The sequence below is a fragment of the Meriones unguiculatus genome, chromosome 2 (assembly GCF_030254825.1).
Source record: "Meriones unguiculatus strain TT.TT164.6M chromosome 2, Bangor_MerUng_6.1, whole genome shotgun sequence".
Lineage (NCBI taxonomy): Eukaryota > Metazoa > Chordata > Mammalia > Rodentia > Muridae > Meriones > Meriones unguiculatus.
This window is the reverse complement of record NC_083350.1, coordinates 124,253,168-124,266,697: the sequence shown is the minus strand read 5'-3', so window position 1 is coordinate 124,266,697 and position 13,530 is coordinate 124,253,168. Positions and strand designations below refer to the sequence as shown.

Genomic DNA, 13,530 nt, shown 5'->3' with positions numbered 1-13,530 from the left:
AAATAACTGGACCCCGTCTCTGGAAGCTGCAATCTCTCTACTAACACAAGTCACTGCTGGTTCTTTCCTAATCAACTTAAAAACAAAACCCAACCATGCTTACTTATTTACTAGCTTATCTTGTAAATAGAAGTTTTAACTGAAATACTAAAATACCATTTACTCATTTCCAGAGACTTAAATTACAATAATCTTGATGAATTTCCCACTGCAATCAAGACACTCTCCAACCTTAAAGAACTGTAAGTGTTAAGACAAGCTTGATGAATGAACTTTTTGCAAATTTATTTTAAAATTGGTATGCTTATTATATGTAATGGCTGAAAAGTTTTAAGCTTTTAAATTTTTAATTTTAAGTAAATAATAGTTAAGTGCACTTTAAATATGTTTTCACTGATTTCCATAACCAAAAGCATCAGAATTTTTAAATTTATAAGTGGCCTTCCATATGCATGTAAAACATATTTTATATTTACGTAGTATATACTTTTTTTCCTAAATGATATGCATTTTAGTACCATTTACATTCTTTCATTTTGTAATACAACTATAATAGAATTTATTTATTTGTTAAACATTTCTATGAATCTAGAAATTTGAGTTGTATGAATTTCTGAGTTATATAGAATTGTATGGATAAAATTATTTGTCCCTTATATAGTAATTAATTCTTTCACAGATATTTTATTACATGCATTATTCCTCAAATGCTAGATGAACCTATTCTATTTTTTTCTGGCATAAAAAAAATTTATTGGGGATTTATTGGGGGAAGGAAGGAGTGAGAGCCTGGAGAAGAGTAGAGACAGTGAGTGAGCCACGAGGGCAGAGAGAAAAGCTGGACCAGAAAGAGATGGCTCCCTATTTAACTTTTAAAGCACAGTTTCACTAAAGGTAAACTAACTTTTGACCGTTGAGTGTATACATTGTTTTTAATTAGCTTTCCCTGATATCTAAAAAGATGAATAGCTTCTGTACGTACTGTCCTAGTACTTGAAAAAATATAAGCCTGGAATTTTATATCCTCAAAGAAGATAGATAGAGGAGGTTGTTTATAAGGAAAAAAACCTTTGTGGGTTTCACCTCAGAGAATCACATGCGCATAATACTGATGGGGGAGGCAACCCTAACATACAGCCACAACCCTAGAAAACCCAGTGATCCTTGACTCTGCCTCTCAGCCGTTCAGACAGTGGGAATCAATTTGTTATTACAGACCCACTAAGCATCTTCCTCGTAAGGCATTTCCTTAAATCCCTACTTCACTTCAGCTTAAGTCAATTTTCCCTTCTCCCAGCTTCAAACAGGGAGTGATCTTAATCCTCTCTCCAAAGATAGCTCCCACTCAAGCTGTTATGCAAAGGCTCTCTACTGGATGTCAACAAAAGGATTTTCCTTTTCTAACGTAACAGCCTGTTTCCACACAGCACAGGTAGGATTTGCACAGCCTCTCTTCCTCTTTCAAGATGAGAGCTCTTGATTCCCTTTGCTCCTCTGAAGTAAATGAGGACATACGTACGCAGTCCGTGAGGCAGGGAGGAGTTACCTGGACCCTGGTTACCAAAGATGCTGACTATGGTTACATGGTAGGGCAAACAGGGCTATTCAATAACACACACATATATACATGTGACTTTCTTTAATATTCTTCTCTCTTTCTAGAGGATTCCACAGCAACAACATCAGGTCAATACCTGAGAAAGCATTCGTAGGCAACCCTTCTCTTATCACGATGTGAGTGGCCATTGTGCTCATTTTACTTGTCCTTCCTGGCATATAACAGTTTTAAATATATTGCACATTTAAATATAATGCAATTAATGTTGTCTGTTCACCCAATTTTTGGCACAATCTGTGCAATAACCTGTACAAAAGGGTATGCATTGGTATATCTCATCAGGTTTCGACGAAACACTGAAATGACACTAAAGACTGATCTTTTAGGGTCTGTGGTGTCCATTGCCTTACAGTCGCCATCTCCAGGTGGAGCCACACTCCACAGCTCATCTTACAAAGCACTTCCGGTTACTCGTATTTTGCAAGGAGTGAAAGTGACTTTAGAGCATCCAACACTTCAGATCACTTAGTCATTCAAGAAAAGAAGGCCCTCGGAGACAATTTACCTCAGGCTTAAACTGCTGGTCGTGAGCATTCAGTGGAAGGAATACTGTTTTATGTGTTCTGTCTATTCGTTCACAAGCCCCAACCTCGAGTCACCTTTAAACAGAACTAGGATGCAATTCTAGAAAGGTGCATGTGCTCTAGAAAGGGGAGTATAAAGGCTGACACATTATAAAATTAAGATAGATATATAATCGCAGAGTATCAATGGTTTTGTTTCACACCTAATACAGATGGGACATTTATTATGTATCAACATTTAAAAAAATGAAGGTGTGAAATTATTAGTTGGCTTTTAGATAAAGGGTTCATGTCCAAAGTAGGTTTAGGAAATGGTACTGGCCTTGCTGAGAGGCCTCAGATCTATCATAGAGAAGGTGAGTAAAGGCAACCATTGAACCTGGCCCTAAGGAGGGCACTTGTCAGGGAGTTCTCCTGTGCTAACTTGGTAGAGAGGTTTTCTGAAACCATGTGGCATTTGTCACAAATGAGCTGGAGCCCCATTTAGCCTTAACAATTGGGGGGTAAGTAGGAGGGGAGAAGAGACAGCTAATACACATACAAACAAAATCATTCATCACCTCTGAAATGTCCTGGCAATATTTTGGCAAGGGCCTTTTAATTCTATTGCCGAATAAACATTAGTCCTCATTAGAGAGCATTTACATATTAAAAGATTAGCGAATTGCATTGGCTTTGCCACTTCTCTCCTTTCAGCCCCAGGACTGGTGTTTAATCAGTCTTTTGGCATGCTAATGTATCTTGAGTAACAGCTCTCCCAGTCTTTGGAGGCTCTCCAAGGCGCTACCTTCCTTCTCCCCACCCTCCTGCTTTCCGTACAACGTGATTTTCCATCTCTTGTCACCACCAGCCTCTCCAACACAGCCACCTCTGTGTGTTTTGCTCGAAGTTCAGTCAGTTGGTCAGCCAGCCCTCATTTCTACCTCTGCAATCTCCAACCCTCTGCCCTCCTTTTATCCCCACTCTACAACTCCTCTGTTAGCCATTACTTCTGGATGCTTATCAGTGCACATGAGACTGATCTCCCTGTCTCCACTGTCACCAGGGAAGCTTGAAACAGCATCCTTCTTGTCACTCTGTTGCTATGAAACAGACATCCAGGATCGTCCATTTAGATCAAATGCAAACTCCTTACCACAACAGTCACAGTCCTCCACAGACAGCCTTCCTAACCTATTTCCCCTGAAGCTCTCTCCAACAATGCCATAACCCAGCTAAGTAAGCTGCATTTGTATAGCACAAAGGTTCCTTTTTTTTTGCATTAAAATGATTAGAATTCTGTCTTTTGTATCTATTTCAAATGGCACTTCATTTTTTACCGTTCCCACTAACAAATGAAAAAGCTACCTCCAGAGAATTCCAGAACTTTTTACATGTAGTGGTGATACTTTTGCCATAAACATGTAAGCACATATATTCTTATCTCTCCAGTGTGTACATGTTTACACATGTGTATGAGTGTAATTATGTGCATATAAGTATATAGTATAGCCAAGATAGGTGTACTATGAGGAAAACTCCACTTCAAGACCTATACTCCACTTGCCATTCTTTTTAAATTCTTTCACTTATTCTTTGCAAAGTCCATGCACATATGCAATCTATCTTGATCATAACAAACCCAAATTTCTCCTACCCTCATTGCAGTTTTTTTCCCCCGATTGTCTAATCCCAAAGGAAAAGAAGAGATACGTAGTAAGACTAAAAAGCACCTAGGCGTGCTAGGTAACAACCATGTCAGGTATCATGTGGGACACTGCACTTGAATTAACTCTTGCCATTGTCATACAAAGCCAATGACCAAGCTCATTACTATCTTGGCTTACATTGGGGATCTGGGAAATAGTGAGCTTCCCTGGGTATCTGAGCCTCGATTCGCTCCCCTGAGGATGAGGAAAAGAGAATCTACACCATAGATCAAAGTTGTTGAACACTCCAGCTGCTTTGGCAGACAGAAGGTGGGGAGCTGTTACTTTTGTGGTCCCAACATCCTTTAAGCAGGAATATTTTATAATTCCTCTTCAACCTCCAGCATGTAGAATAATTTCCAATGATGGCTTCTTTAATGAACAAATCTTTAAATCTCTGCAATGCCTACTTCATAGTTTGAGCATAGTAGACACTGATTAAGGATTTGTTTTCTGCATGCAGAGGGTGGAGGAAGGGAGGGATTGGGACGGGAGGAGGGAGAGAACCACAGGGGGGATACAAAGTGAATAAAGTGTAATTAATAAAGAAAAAATAAATAAAATAAAATATAAAAAAAAGAAAAAACAGCAGCCTTAAAGTGCTACTTTGAGTGAAGGGTTTAGTGCTTTCAAAGATGAGTAACTTAAGTCTCAACACAGGAAAAGACTTACTGGCTAATGAAATTGAAGTATTGAAAAGTTTTTAGGTGCAATTTATCACGGCCTCTCCATGTGTCTCTAACTTCAGTGAGGCCCATTGTTTCTTATTTTGCGCTGTAATAGATGACAGACAGATAGATAGATAAATAGAATGCTCAGTTTTTGTTACTGAGTATTCAAAGTGTTGGAGGCAGAGACAGTCATTAAATACAGTTGGTCAATTCATGTGCTCTTCTACTTTTCCTGCTACTGTTCATATCAGCCCTGTTGTGCAAATGTGATTTTTTTTCTCTTGTATTACTCTTGGAGGTTAGCATACAGAGTATGGGTTTTGTCAAGGCGTCTTCACACATCGCCATTATACTTGGTTCTAAATCCTCCTCCTCCTCCCCCAGAGTCTCTTCCCTTTAAATTTTATAAAGATTCCTTACACAAAATCTTGGAAAGCACGCTAATGAGATGGTTTCAGTGGGTTCGGGTCCTTGCCTCCAAGCCTAACAACTTGAGTTTGATGTCGGGACGGCATATCCACAACTCTATCCTCTTACACCCACAAAAAGAACTCACAAGCTGTCCTAGCCCCACACATATGCTTTGGCATGCATTGGTGTGCGTGCACACATAAACAAACAAACAAATAAATAAATATGACAAAAAAAATTCTTAAAATGAGTGAAAACACCTTTGCTGTTCACTTGAAAATGAGTAATAGGGGTGTGAATTGATCAATAAATACAGTCAACAAAAGCAACAAATGCACTTTAGTATACTTGTTGAAACATATATTTTCTTGACAATCAGCTTTCTTATAACACATTGGTGTTTGGATTTTTCAGACATTTCTATGACAATCCCATCCAATTTGTTGGAATATCTGCTTTTCAACATTTACCTGAACTAAGAACACTGTAAGTGTCTATTTCTCTTGAATGTCACCACCACCCAGCCTGTAGTATTATTGCAAAGACCAAATGAATGCTACAGCTTAAAGTACTTTTTAAAAAACAAGGTAGTGAAAATGACCCATTTCTAGAATCTTCTCCAAATAACACTTACTTATTTCTCCTAGGACTCTGAATGGTGCCTCACAAATTACTGAATTTCCTGACTTAACTGGAACTGCCAACCTGGAGAGTCTGTGAGTATCTGAATAGACCCTCAACTTCTCCCAGAGCATGCATTAACTTTGGAGCTGATCAGCCTCAACATCCGTGAATCAAAACATGTCAGTGTGTGATGTGGGAATGAAAGAATTATGTCTGGTTTGTGTTTTAACAGGACTTTAACTGGAGCAAAGATTTCATCTCTTCCCCAAACCGTCTGTGATCAGTTACCTAATCTCCAAGTGCTGTACGTATCCATAAAGCAATAATGCTGTATAAACAGGCAACTTCCATTTAGGGGTAAAATGGCAGACAGTATCTTGACAGGCCTTGGAAATGAGGAGAAAGTTCTTTCCTCAAAGGTCTCCAGAAGGTCATAGTTCCCCCTTTGCCTCCTTTGGGCCAGGCTCCCAGCCATAAACTAGTAGCCATGATAGCATATCTCTGTTTTCAAATGCAGCTGCTTGTTAGAGTTATAGTTGGCATGCACTTCCCTTCAGAAAATGAATGTGAACAAGCCAAAAAAAAAAAAAAAAAAAAAAAGACAAAACTGCATTTCCTCTTCTAAATAGACTAAAATAAATAAAATAGCATAATGGATCAACAACCCAATATTAATGTCAAAAATAAGGCACCAACTTTGATAGAGAAAGACTAAACATTTTTTGGTACAGTTATAGAGAGTGTATTCTAGTGTTCCATCTGATAACCAATCAGCTTGAATGTTATTTCTATTGCCTCAAATCCCATATTGCCCCTGCCTCTCCTATGGGTCATAAAAAGTAGTTTATAGGGATTTTAATAGCCTTGTTTTCACATTCTGTCTTGTGGTTTTGGTTTTTGTTTTTCCTTAACTCCACACAACCCTCTTGTCCTCCCAAGCATTGGTAGAACTTACTAAAAGGACCCTCACTCTCTTATAAAATGGTTCTTCTCTTATGGAATAAACATCTATCACAAACAGCCGGCCTTTATTTCAGCACAGGCTTCTCTTAGCAGCTGAACCAGCACAGTGCAGAAGCTATGTAAGATGGGGCTCTCCACTGCATGACTGATCCTGCGCTTCCTCGTGTTCTTCAGGCTGCCCTGTCACTGCAGATGCTCGGTGGCTTGGTGTGCAGTAGCCGCACACAGGATGCTTCGTCACTGCACATGTCTGAAGGGAAGCATAAAAAGCAAGCCTTGTCCTTATAGCCCCTATTTTCCTATGAGGAGGAGCTACAGACAAAGGAACTAAGAACCCTGGCTACATTTATCAAAGTCTCGTTTCAAGAAAGCAACCAAATGTTTTGTTCACTTTTATCTTGTATGTGTATGTTCACATGCATAAGGGTTGGTACACTAATGCCCCAGCACACGTGTTGGGGTCAGATGACAACTTCAGGTATTGGTCCTCACCAAGAGCAGCCAGTACTCTTAACTACTGAATCGTCTCTCCAGTCCAGCATTTCCATTTTTTAATGAAACTAGTAGAAGGTACGCTTACTGGTTTTCACAGCTAACAGATCAGTGCCATAAGAAGGATTTCACATCCTGTAGCTGGAGACAGTGTTTAAATCGTGTCTGTCTCCTCTATGCTGTGTAGGGAACAAACAGTAAACAGCCAGGTCCAGGAAAACGTAAACAAATGAAGCCCAATTGGCAAACCAGTTTGAAACAAGGGCCTCAGAGTGCGGTTTCCTGGTCTAAGCTCCCTAGAAAGTAGCACGTCCTTTTCCCTCTGCGGTTCAGTTTCCCAGTCGATAAAATGAAGGCGTCGCTTCCCTCAGAGAGTCGTCATAAGGATTAAATAATGACATGTCAAACCCTTAGAGCAGAATTTAAGATGTGGTAGGTGCTCTGCCAATTGTTGACTCTTCTACACATTTCCTATGTCATTACTCTTTCAGCAAAATAGTGCTTCTTTTGGGAGTGTGGTATTTACATGTGTGTATGTGTGCACATATAAGTGCACATGCCTACGGATGCCAGAGGTCCACACGGGATGTCTCCCTCAGTCTCTCTCCACCTTATTTTTTTTTTTTTACATTTATGTATTTGTATAGGCGTAAGTGTGCACACATGTGTGCCACAGAGTATGTGCGTATAAAGATCAAAGGACAGCTTGTGACAACCAGTTCTCTCTAAGGTGCATTCAGGGGCACTAGCGACTGAGGCATCTCTCCAACCCCTCCATCTTAGTTCCTTGAGACAAGGTCTCCTCACTAAGCAAGAATCATAGGCTAGCAAACCCCAGGAATTCTCCTGCCTTGCCTTTATGTCACAGTCAATTTACTAACTGAGCCATCTTTCCAGTTCCAAGATATTTTTTAAGTGAGGTGGTAGCACATGCCTAAAGTCTTAGCAGTAAAGAAAGTCATGTAGAAGGACCACAAGTTGGAGGCTAGTTTGAGAAACAGTGAAACTCCAGAGCGATCTGGATGACATAATAGGTCTGTCTCGGGCAAGTGAACAGGCAGAGAAGATACTATCTCTTCTTGTTGGAGCCTGAAATATGTGTATGTACTTATTGATACGTATTGCCATTTTCAAAGTTCCACCCACAAAAAAATACACAATGGAGGTATCTTCTCTTCTAAGAAGAAAACCAAAACAAACATCAATAAGAGCTCAGGCCAGCACACTAAGAGAAATTGATCTTTTGAGACTAGAACCTTGGACCTTGATCTCTACTATGGGTCTTCTGGAAGCATTGATCTGAGAGCTACAGTCTGTATTGTTGTTCATTAATATATGAGATTTCATTGTGAGTGTTTATTATTCCCATCTTACTTCCCCTTCATAGAAATCACCTACTCCACCTTTGAGGCTATATGTGTGTTTTCCACTTACTAGCTGACAATCTTACATAAGTCGTTCCATACTGTAGGAAGCTACCCACAGCGTCACTGTCATAAGGTGATCACAGAAATAATTTGAGTAAAGGTATAAACATGGCGCCTCTGTACAAGAAATGCTTGGTCCACGTTAACCCTGAAATCTTTAAGTGAAATGTAAACAAAGTACAATACTATGTCCTTCTGCACAAGGCCTTCCATACTCCCTACTAAAATATACATGAGGATGAGAAAACAGCCTGGTGGCTTAGCCTGTGATCCCAATCCCTGGGGAGCTGAGGCAGGAAGAGCCCAAGTTCAACACCGGCCTGGGCTACACAATATGAACACAAGAAACGATGGGCTCCCTGAGAATCCTGCAGAAATTAATGGGTTGAATCATTACCATCTTTGATAATAGAAGTGTCCATTTTTATACAGTCACTTCTTTTCAAAACATATGGTATATGATATGTCTTATATAGATGTTCAGGTTTTTCATTTATTTGCTTTGGTAAATTTTTTTGTTTGTTTGTTTAGAGGAAAGGGTATGATCTTTCAAACATCTAATGTTTTTATGCAAGTTTGTATATAGTGTAAAAATGTGTATTTATAGACAGCTTCTTTGAGTTATTTATATATAATAATTAAACTCTTCCTATATAAAACCCATTCATTCAATAAATGTAGGACAAGTTGTTCAATTATAAGGGTAGAATAATTGAAAAGACTCTTAGAAAATAATACTGACTTTTTTCCAGTTGTTGTGGTGGTTTTAAGAATTAGAATCAAGCATGAAAATGGTTAGTTGATTAGCTGATAGCTTTCAAAACATGAGACAAGATTACTTTTTTACCTCTACGTTACCTTATCTACCAATTTCCTTTCTTTCTTTTTTTCGTTTTTTAACTTTCTGCAAATTACCATAGCTTGTTTTAGATTGGTTGTATTACAGTATAAATATGTCCAGATGTTTCTGTTATTCTGTAATTTGTTGAGTTTTGGCTGAATCCTCTTAGATTTCCCCCCTCATGGTGATTGATTTCAAAGTTAGTGCTATGTTTTGAATGGTTGGGTTTTGTTTTTAAGTTGATTAGGAAAGAACCAGCAATGACTTGTGTTAGTAGAGAAATAGCAGCTTCCAGAGACGGGGGCCCAGTTATTTAATTTCATCTGTACCCATTTCAGTAAGATAATAGCTAGAACATGTAGATCATCACTAACAAAATAAATAAATTCATTAAGTAAATTATTTAAATCAATTAAAGAAGTATAGCAGTTACATTTCAGTAAATATTTGAGCCTGGTGCCTAATCCAATAATCCCTGTATCTACCTGCTGTGTGTCAATGCTGTAAAACTGTCCAGAGCCTGCCTTTGTGGGGCAGGACATCTTGAGGGCTTTGAAGAGGAACATGCATCCCCTTAAGATGAATGTGTAACAGATTTTTCTCTTTTGCACCTTTTGCTTTTCAGAGATCTGTCTTACAACCTGCTCAAAGACTTACCCAGTCTGTCAGGCTGCCAAAAACTTCAGAAAATGTACGTCTTTGGAAGTCTCTAAGTAACTCAGCACGAGTAAACCAAAAGTCAAAACTTACGGGTTTCAGCATCATTGGCTATTCCACCCTGTGGCTCAGAGGCAACGTCCTGGCCTTTGTCCTTTTTACACACGTGAGGTGTGCGAGTGGAGATTGCCCAGAGAGTTTGGAAGCAGTACCTTTCTCATCCTTGTGCTGCAACATCGATTTTCTCGTTTGTTTTTTTCAACTCAGTGTAATAAGGAATCGGGTGCATCTGAGCTTGGAAGCTTTTTCTTTTTTTATGCAGTCAAGGTCTCATGAAACCCAGGCTGACCTCACACTTACTATGTAGGTGATGCTGGCCTTGATCTCCTCCTATGCCTTCTTATCTCTGCCTCCCAAGAGCTGCGGTTACAGATGTGTGCTCATGGGCTAAGTTGTCTTTCTTTTTTCAAATACAACAAGACTCACGCTGCCAGTGGGTGGCTCGACTTTTGAATATGGCAAAACTTGGGTTTGTTTCATGAGAGTCACCTCCACAGAACTTAACACATTTGTGCCTTCAGGTTCCGTGGGCTTATCTTACGCACTTCGGAGTTCCTCTTTTAACACTACTTCTTCCACAAAACATTGGCCACATCACTTGGTTTTTCTCTCAGAGCCTTTGGGTGGTGAAGGAAGAAAACATGAACTCATTTCATGTAGAGATTTGGGGGGATGGAGAGGTGGCTCAGCAGTTAAGAAGACATAGTACTCTCCCAGAGACCAGCACCCACATTCAGCAGCTCTCAACCACTTATAACTCCAGCATGAAGGGTCCAACTCCTTGGGTCCCCACAGGCAACAGCACTCACAGGCACATACCCACTCACAGACACATAATCAAAAATAAATTTGACACCTCCAAAGACCTTTAATAAGTACAATAAGGGCTTAGGAAATAGTGGGGGGGAATAGTGTCCTCAAATACTTTTATTTTTATTTTTGGTATGATTTATTTATTCATTATGTATACAGTGGTCTGCCTGCATGCCAGAAAGGGCACCAGATCTCATTGTGGATGGTTATGAGCCACCAAATGGTTGCTGGGAATTGAATTCAGGACCTCTCTGGAACAGCAGTCAGTGCCCTTAACCTCTGAGCCATCTCTCCAGCCCCCAAATACTTTTTTGTATTGTTCTTTAGTGTGTGTGAGCGTGTGAGTGTGCATGTACACACACGTGCCTGGGCATGTCAGAGGCAGGAGGAAAGAGGACAGGTGTACATGAACAAGGCCACACATGTAGAAATCAAAAGACAACTTTGTGAAGTGACTTCTCTCCTTCCACCCTTACTTGTATTCCAGGGACCAGGGGGAATCAAACTTAAGTCAACAGGCTTATGTGGCAAGCACTTTTACAGCTGAAATCTGTTTTGTCTTTTGAGAAGGGGTCTCCTGTGTCCCAGTCTGGCCTCATAGCCAAGCGTGACCTTGAACTTACAAGCCTCCTCTTTCCATTTCCTGAGGGCTGGGATTATAGACATGCACTTTCACTCTTGGTTTATGCCGTGCTGGGGACAGAACCTGAGCCTTCATGCTTGCTAAGCCATCATTGTTCTCAATGAACAATGACAGTGTGTGTAGGCATTGTTTTATACTCTCTTGAGGGAACCACTTCTCTGAAAGAGAGGCAGGCAATCCTTATCTGAACGTAAAAAACGCCATGTTTTTGTTAAACAAAAACCATTCTCTTGATTGAGAGATAGTCACACTTCCTGTAAGATAGTCCTCTGCTGCTCAGATTAAGGACACGGAATCCTAGTGAGAAAAATTCTCTGAAGTCTGTTGGAAACATTAACTCTGACGTCTTTCTTTTCAGCGACCTGCGGCATAACGAGATATATGAAATTAAAGGTGGCACTTTTCAGCAGTTGCTTAACCTCCGATCTCTGTGAGTACCCACCTCCCGCACCCCAGAGCACTGACTACTCTCTGCTGGATCTCCACAATTTTTTTCACCGTGTGCTTTTACTGTTGTACCACCGTACATTTGTTTTCTGTTATATTTTTTGAAAAAAGAAAAGAAAGGAAGAAAAAAAGTCAAATATTTTGCTCCTCACAATTTCCAGGGAAAAAAAAAATTTAGAAGTAGTACATTTGTATCCGCATTGTGTATATAGCTTTAGTCAAAGTACATGTAAGACAGAGGCAAGTAGATCTCCATGAGTTTGAGACCAGTCTGGTCTACACAGCAAGTTCCAGACTAGCCAAGGCTACATAGCAATATCCTCTCTTAAAAGATAAATTCTTAAAAATTAAAAATGGGCTGTGATTATGCTCTCAACCAATCCTTTAAAATGCACTCTTGATTATTTAAAAAAAAAGAAAGAAAGAAAGAAAGAAAGAAAGAAAGAAAGAAAGAAAGAAAGAAAGAAAGAAAAAGAAAAAGAAAGGTCAACCTGCTCTAAGGCATAACACTCCTGTCTGCAGCCTGGAGAATAGAACCTGGGAATCTGTTTTAGAAAAACCTATTATGGGGCTGGAGAGATGGCTCAGCAGTTAAGAGCACCGTCTGCTCTTCCAAAGGTCCTGAGTTCAATTCCCAGCAACCACATGGTGGCTCACAACCATCTGTAATGTGAACGAATTCCATCCTCTGGCAGGTGTAAATGTAGATTAGAACACTCATATACATAAAATAAATAAATCTTTAAAAAGAAAAAAAGAAAAACCTATTATGGTTTCAGTACAAATGACTAGAAATTGCTTTTCTTCCCCAGGCAATCAGTATATAAGTATTTAATTTTGCATTATGGTCTAAAATGTTAAAAGCCGTTCAGTCCGTACAAGCACAAGGACCCAAGTTCAGTTCCCAGACCCACGTGAAAAGCCTGGCACAGTTGCATGTGCTTGTTCTCTCAGCACTGAAAGGACAGGGACAGGGCTTACTGGCCAGCTAGGTCAGTGTAGTGAAGCAAGCTCAAGGTCAGTGAGAAGAGACCCTGTCTCAAAAGAACATGGTGGATGACATTTGGATTGAATATCTATGACATATTACTGAATGTCTTAGACATTCATAAATAAAATCTCAGCAGAAGAGCCTCTTCCAGCATTGGCAAGACTCTGGCTTTGATCCCTGGCACCAAGGAAGGAGGAGAGGAAGGGGGAGGGTCTTAAATTCATTGTTCTTTTTTAAAAATGTGGAAGTTCCTGTCTCTGGCGAGAACTGGCTGGAGTATTGCTAATGATTTTATTCCTGCTAAATTATCTCTACTTCATCATGTATGTGTGGCAGAGAGATTTCATTTCTCCCTAAAATATTTTCCTTGCTTTGAAGGATTTTATTTATTTCTAACGTATGTTTTCTCCTGTTGTGCTTATATCCCTGTCAGGAATTGACCTGCCTGTATCTGTTACTGAGAATTTTCTTGAAAACATCTCTTAAACAGACATGTTTAGGGGCCTAACGGGTGTAGGCGGCATGTGCAAATTGTGGGTTGAGTTTCACTGTGTTTCCAGAACCATTTCCTAATTTCAAATGTGCTTTCTTGTCAGAGGAAGACTATCTCCACTCATTTTAGAAAAGCCATAACAAAGTCTTACATCCGTGTTAAAGTCA

At 39.7% G+C, this 13,530-nt stretch overlaps 1 protein-coding gene across 4 annotated transcripts in view; it reads left to right on the top strand.

Annotated features, from left to right (window-relative positions):
- The window catches only part of Lgr5 (leucine rich repeat containing G protein-coupled receptor 5), a 122,085-nt gene that overhangs the window by 98,902 nt on the left and 9,653 nt on the right, over positions 1-13,530 (top strand). For 3 of the 4 annotated variants that reach the window (XM_060378075.1, XM_060378074.1, XM_021644838.2), the window contains 7 exons: positions 174-242; positions 1,663-1,734; positions 5,327-5,398; positions 5,560-5,628; positions 5,769-5,840; positions 9,885-9,950; positions 11,791-11,862. In XM_060378075.1, the coding sequence (XP_060234058.1) occupies positions 174-242; positions 1,663-1,734; positions 5,327-5,398; positions 5,560-5,628; positions 5,769-5,840; positions 9,885-9,950; positions 11,791-11,862 (492 nt within the window). The remainder of the gene's footprint in view (positions 1-173; positions 243-1,662; positions 1,735-5,326; positions 5,399-5,559; positions 5,629-5,768; positions 5,841-9,884; positions 9,951-11,790; positions 11,863-13,530) is intronic. The other variant, XM_060378076.1, reaches the window with a different exon arrangement.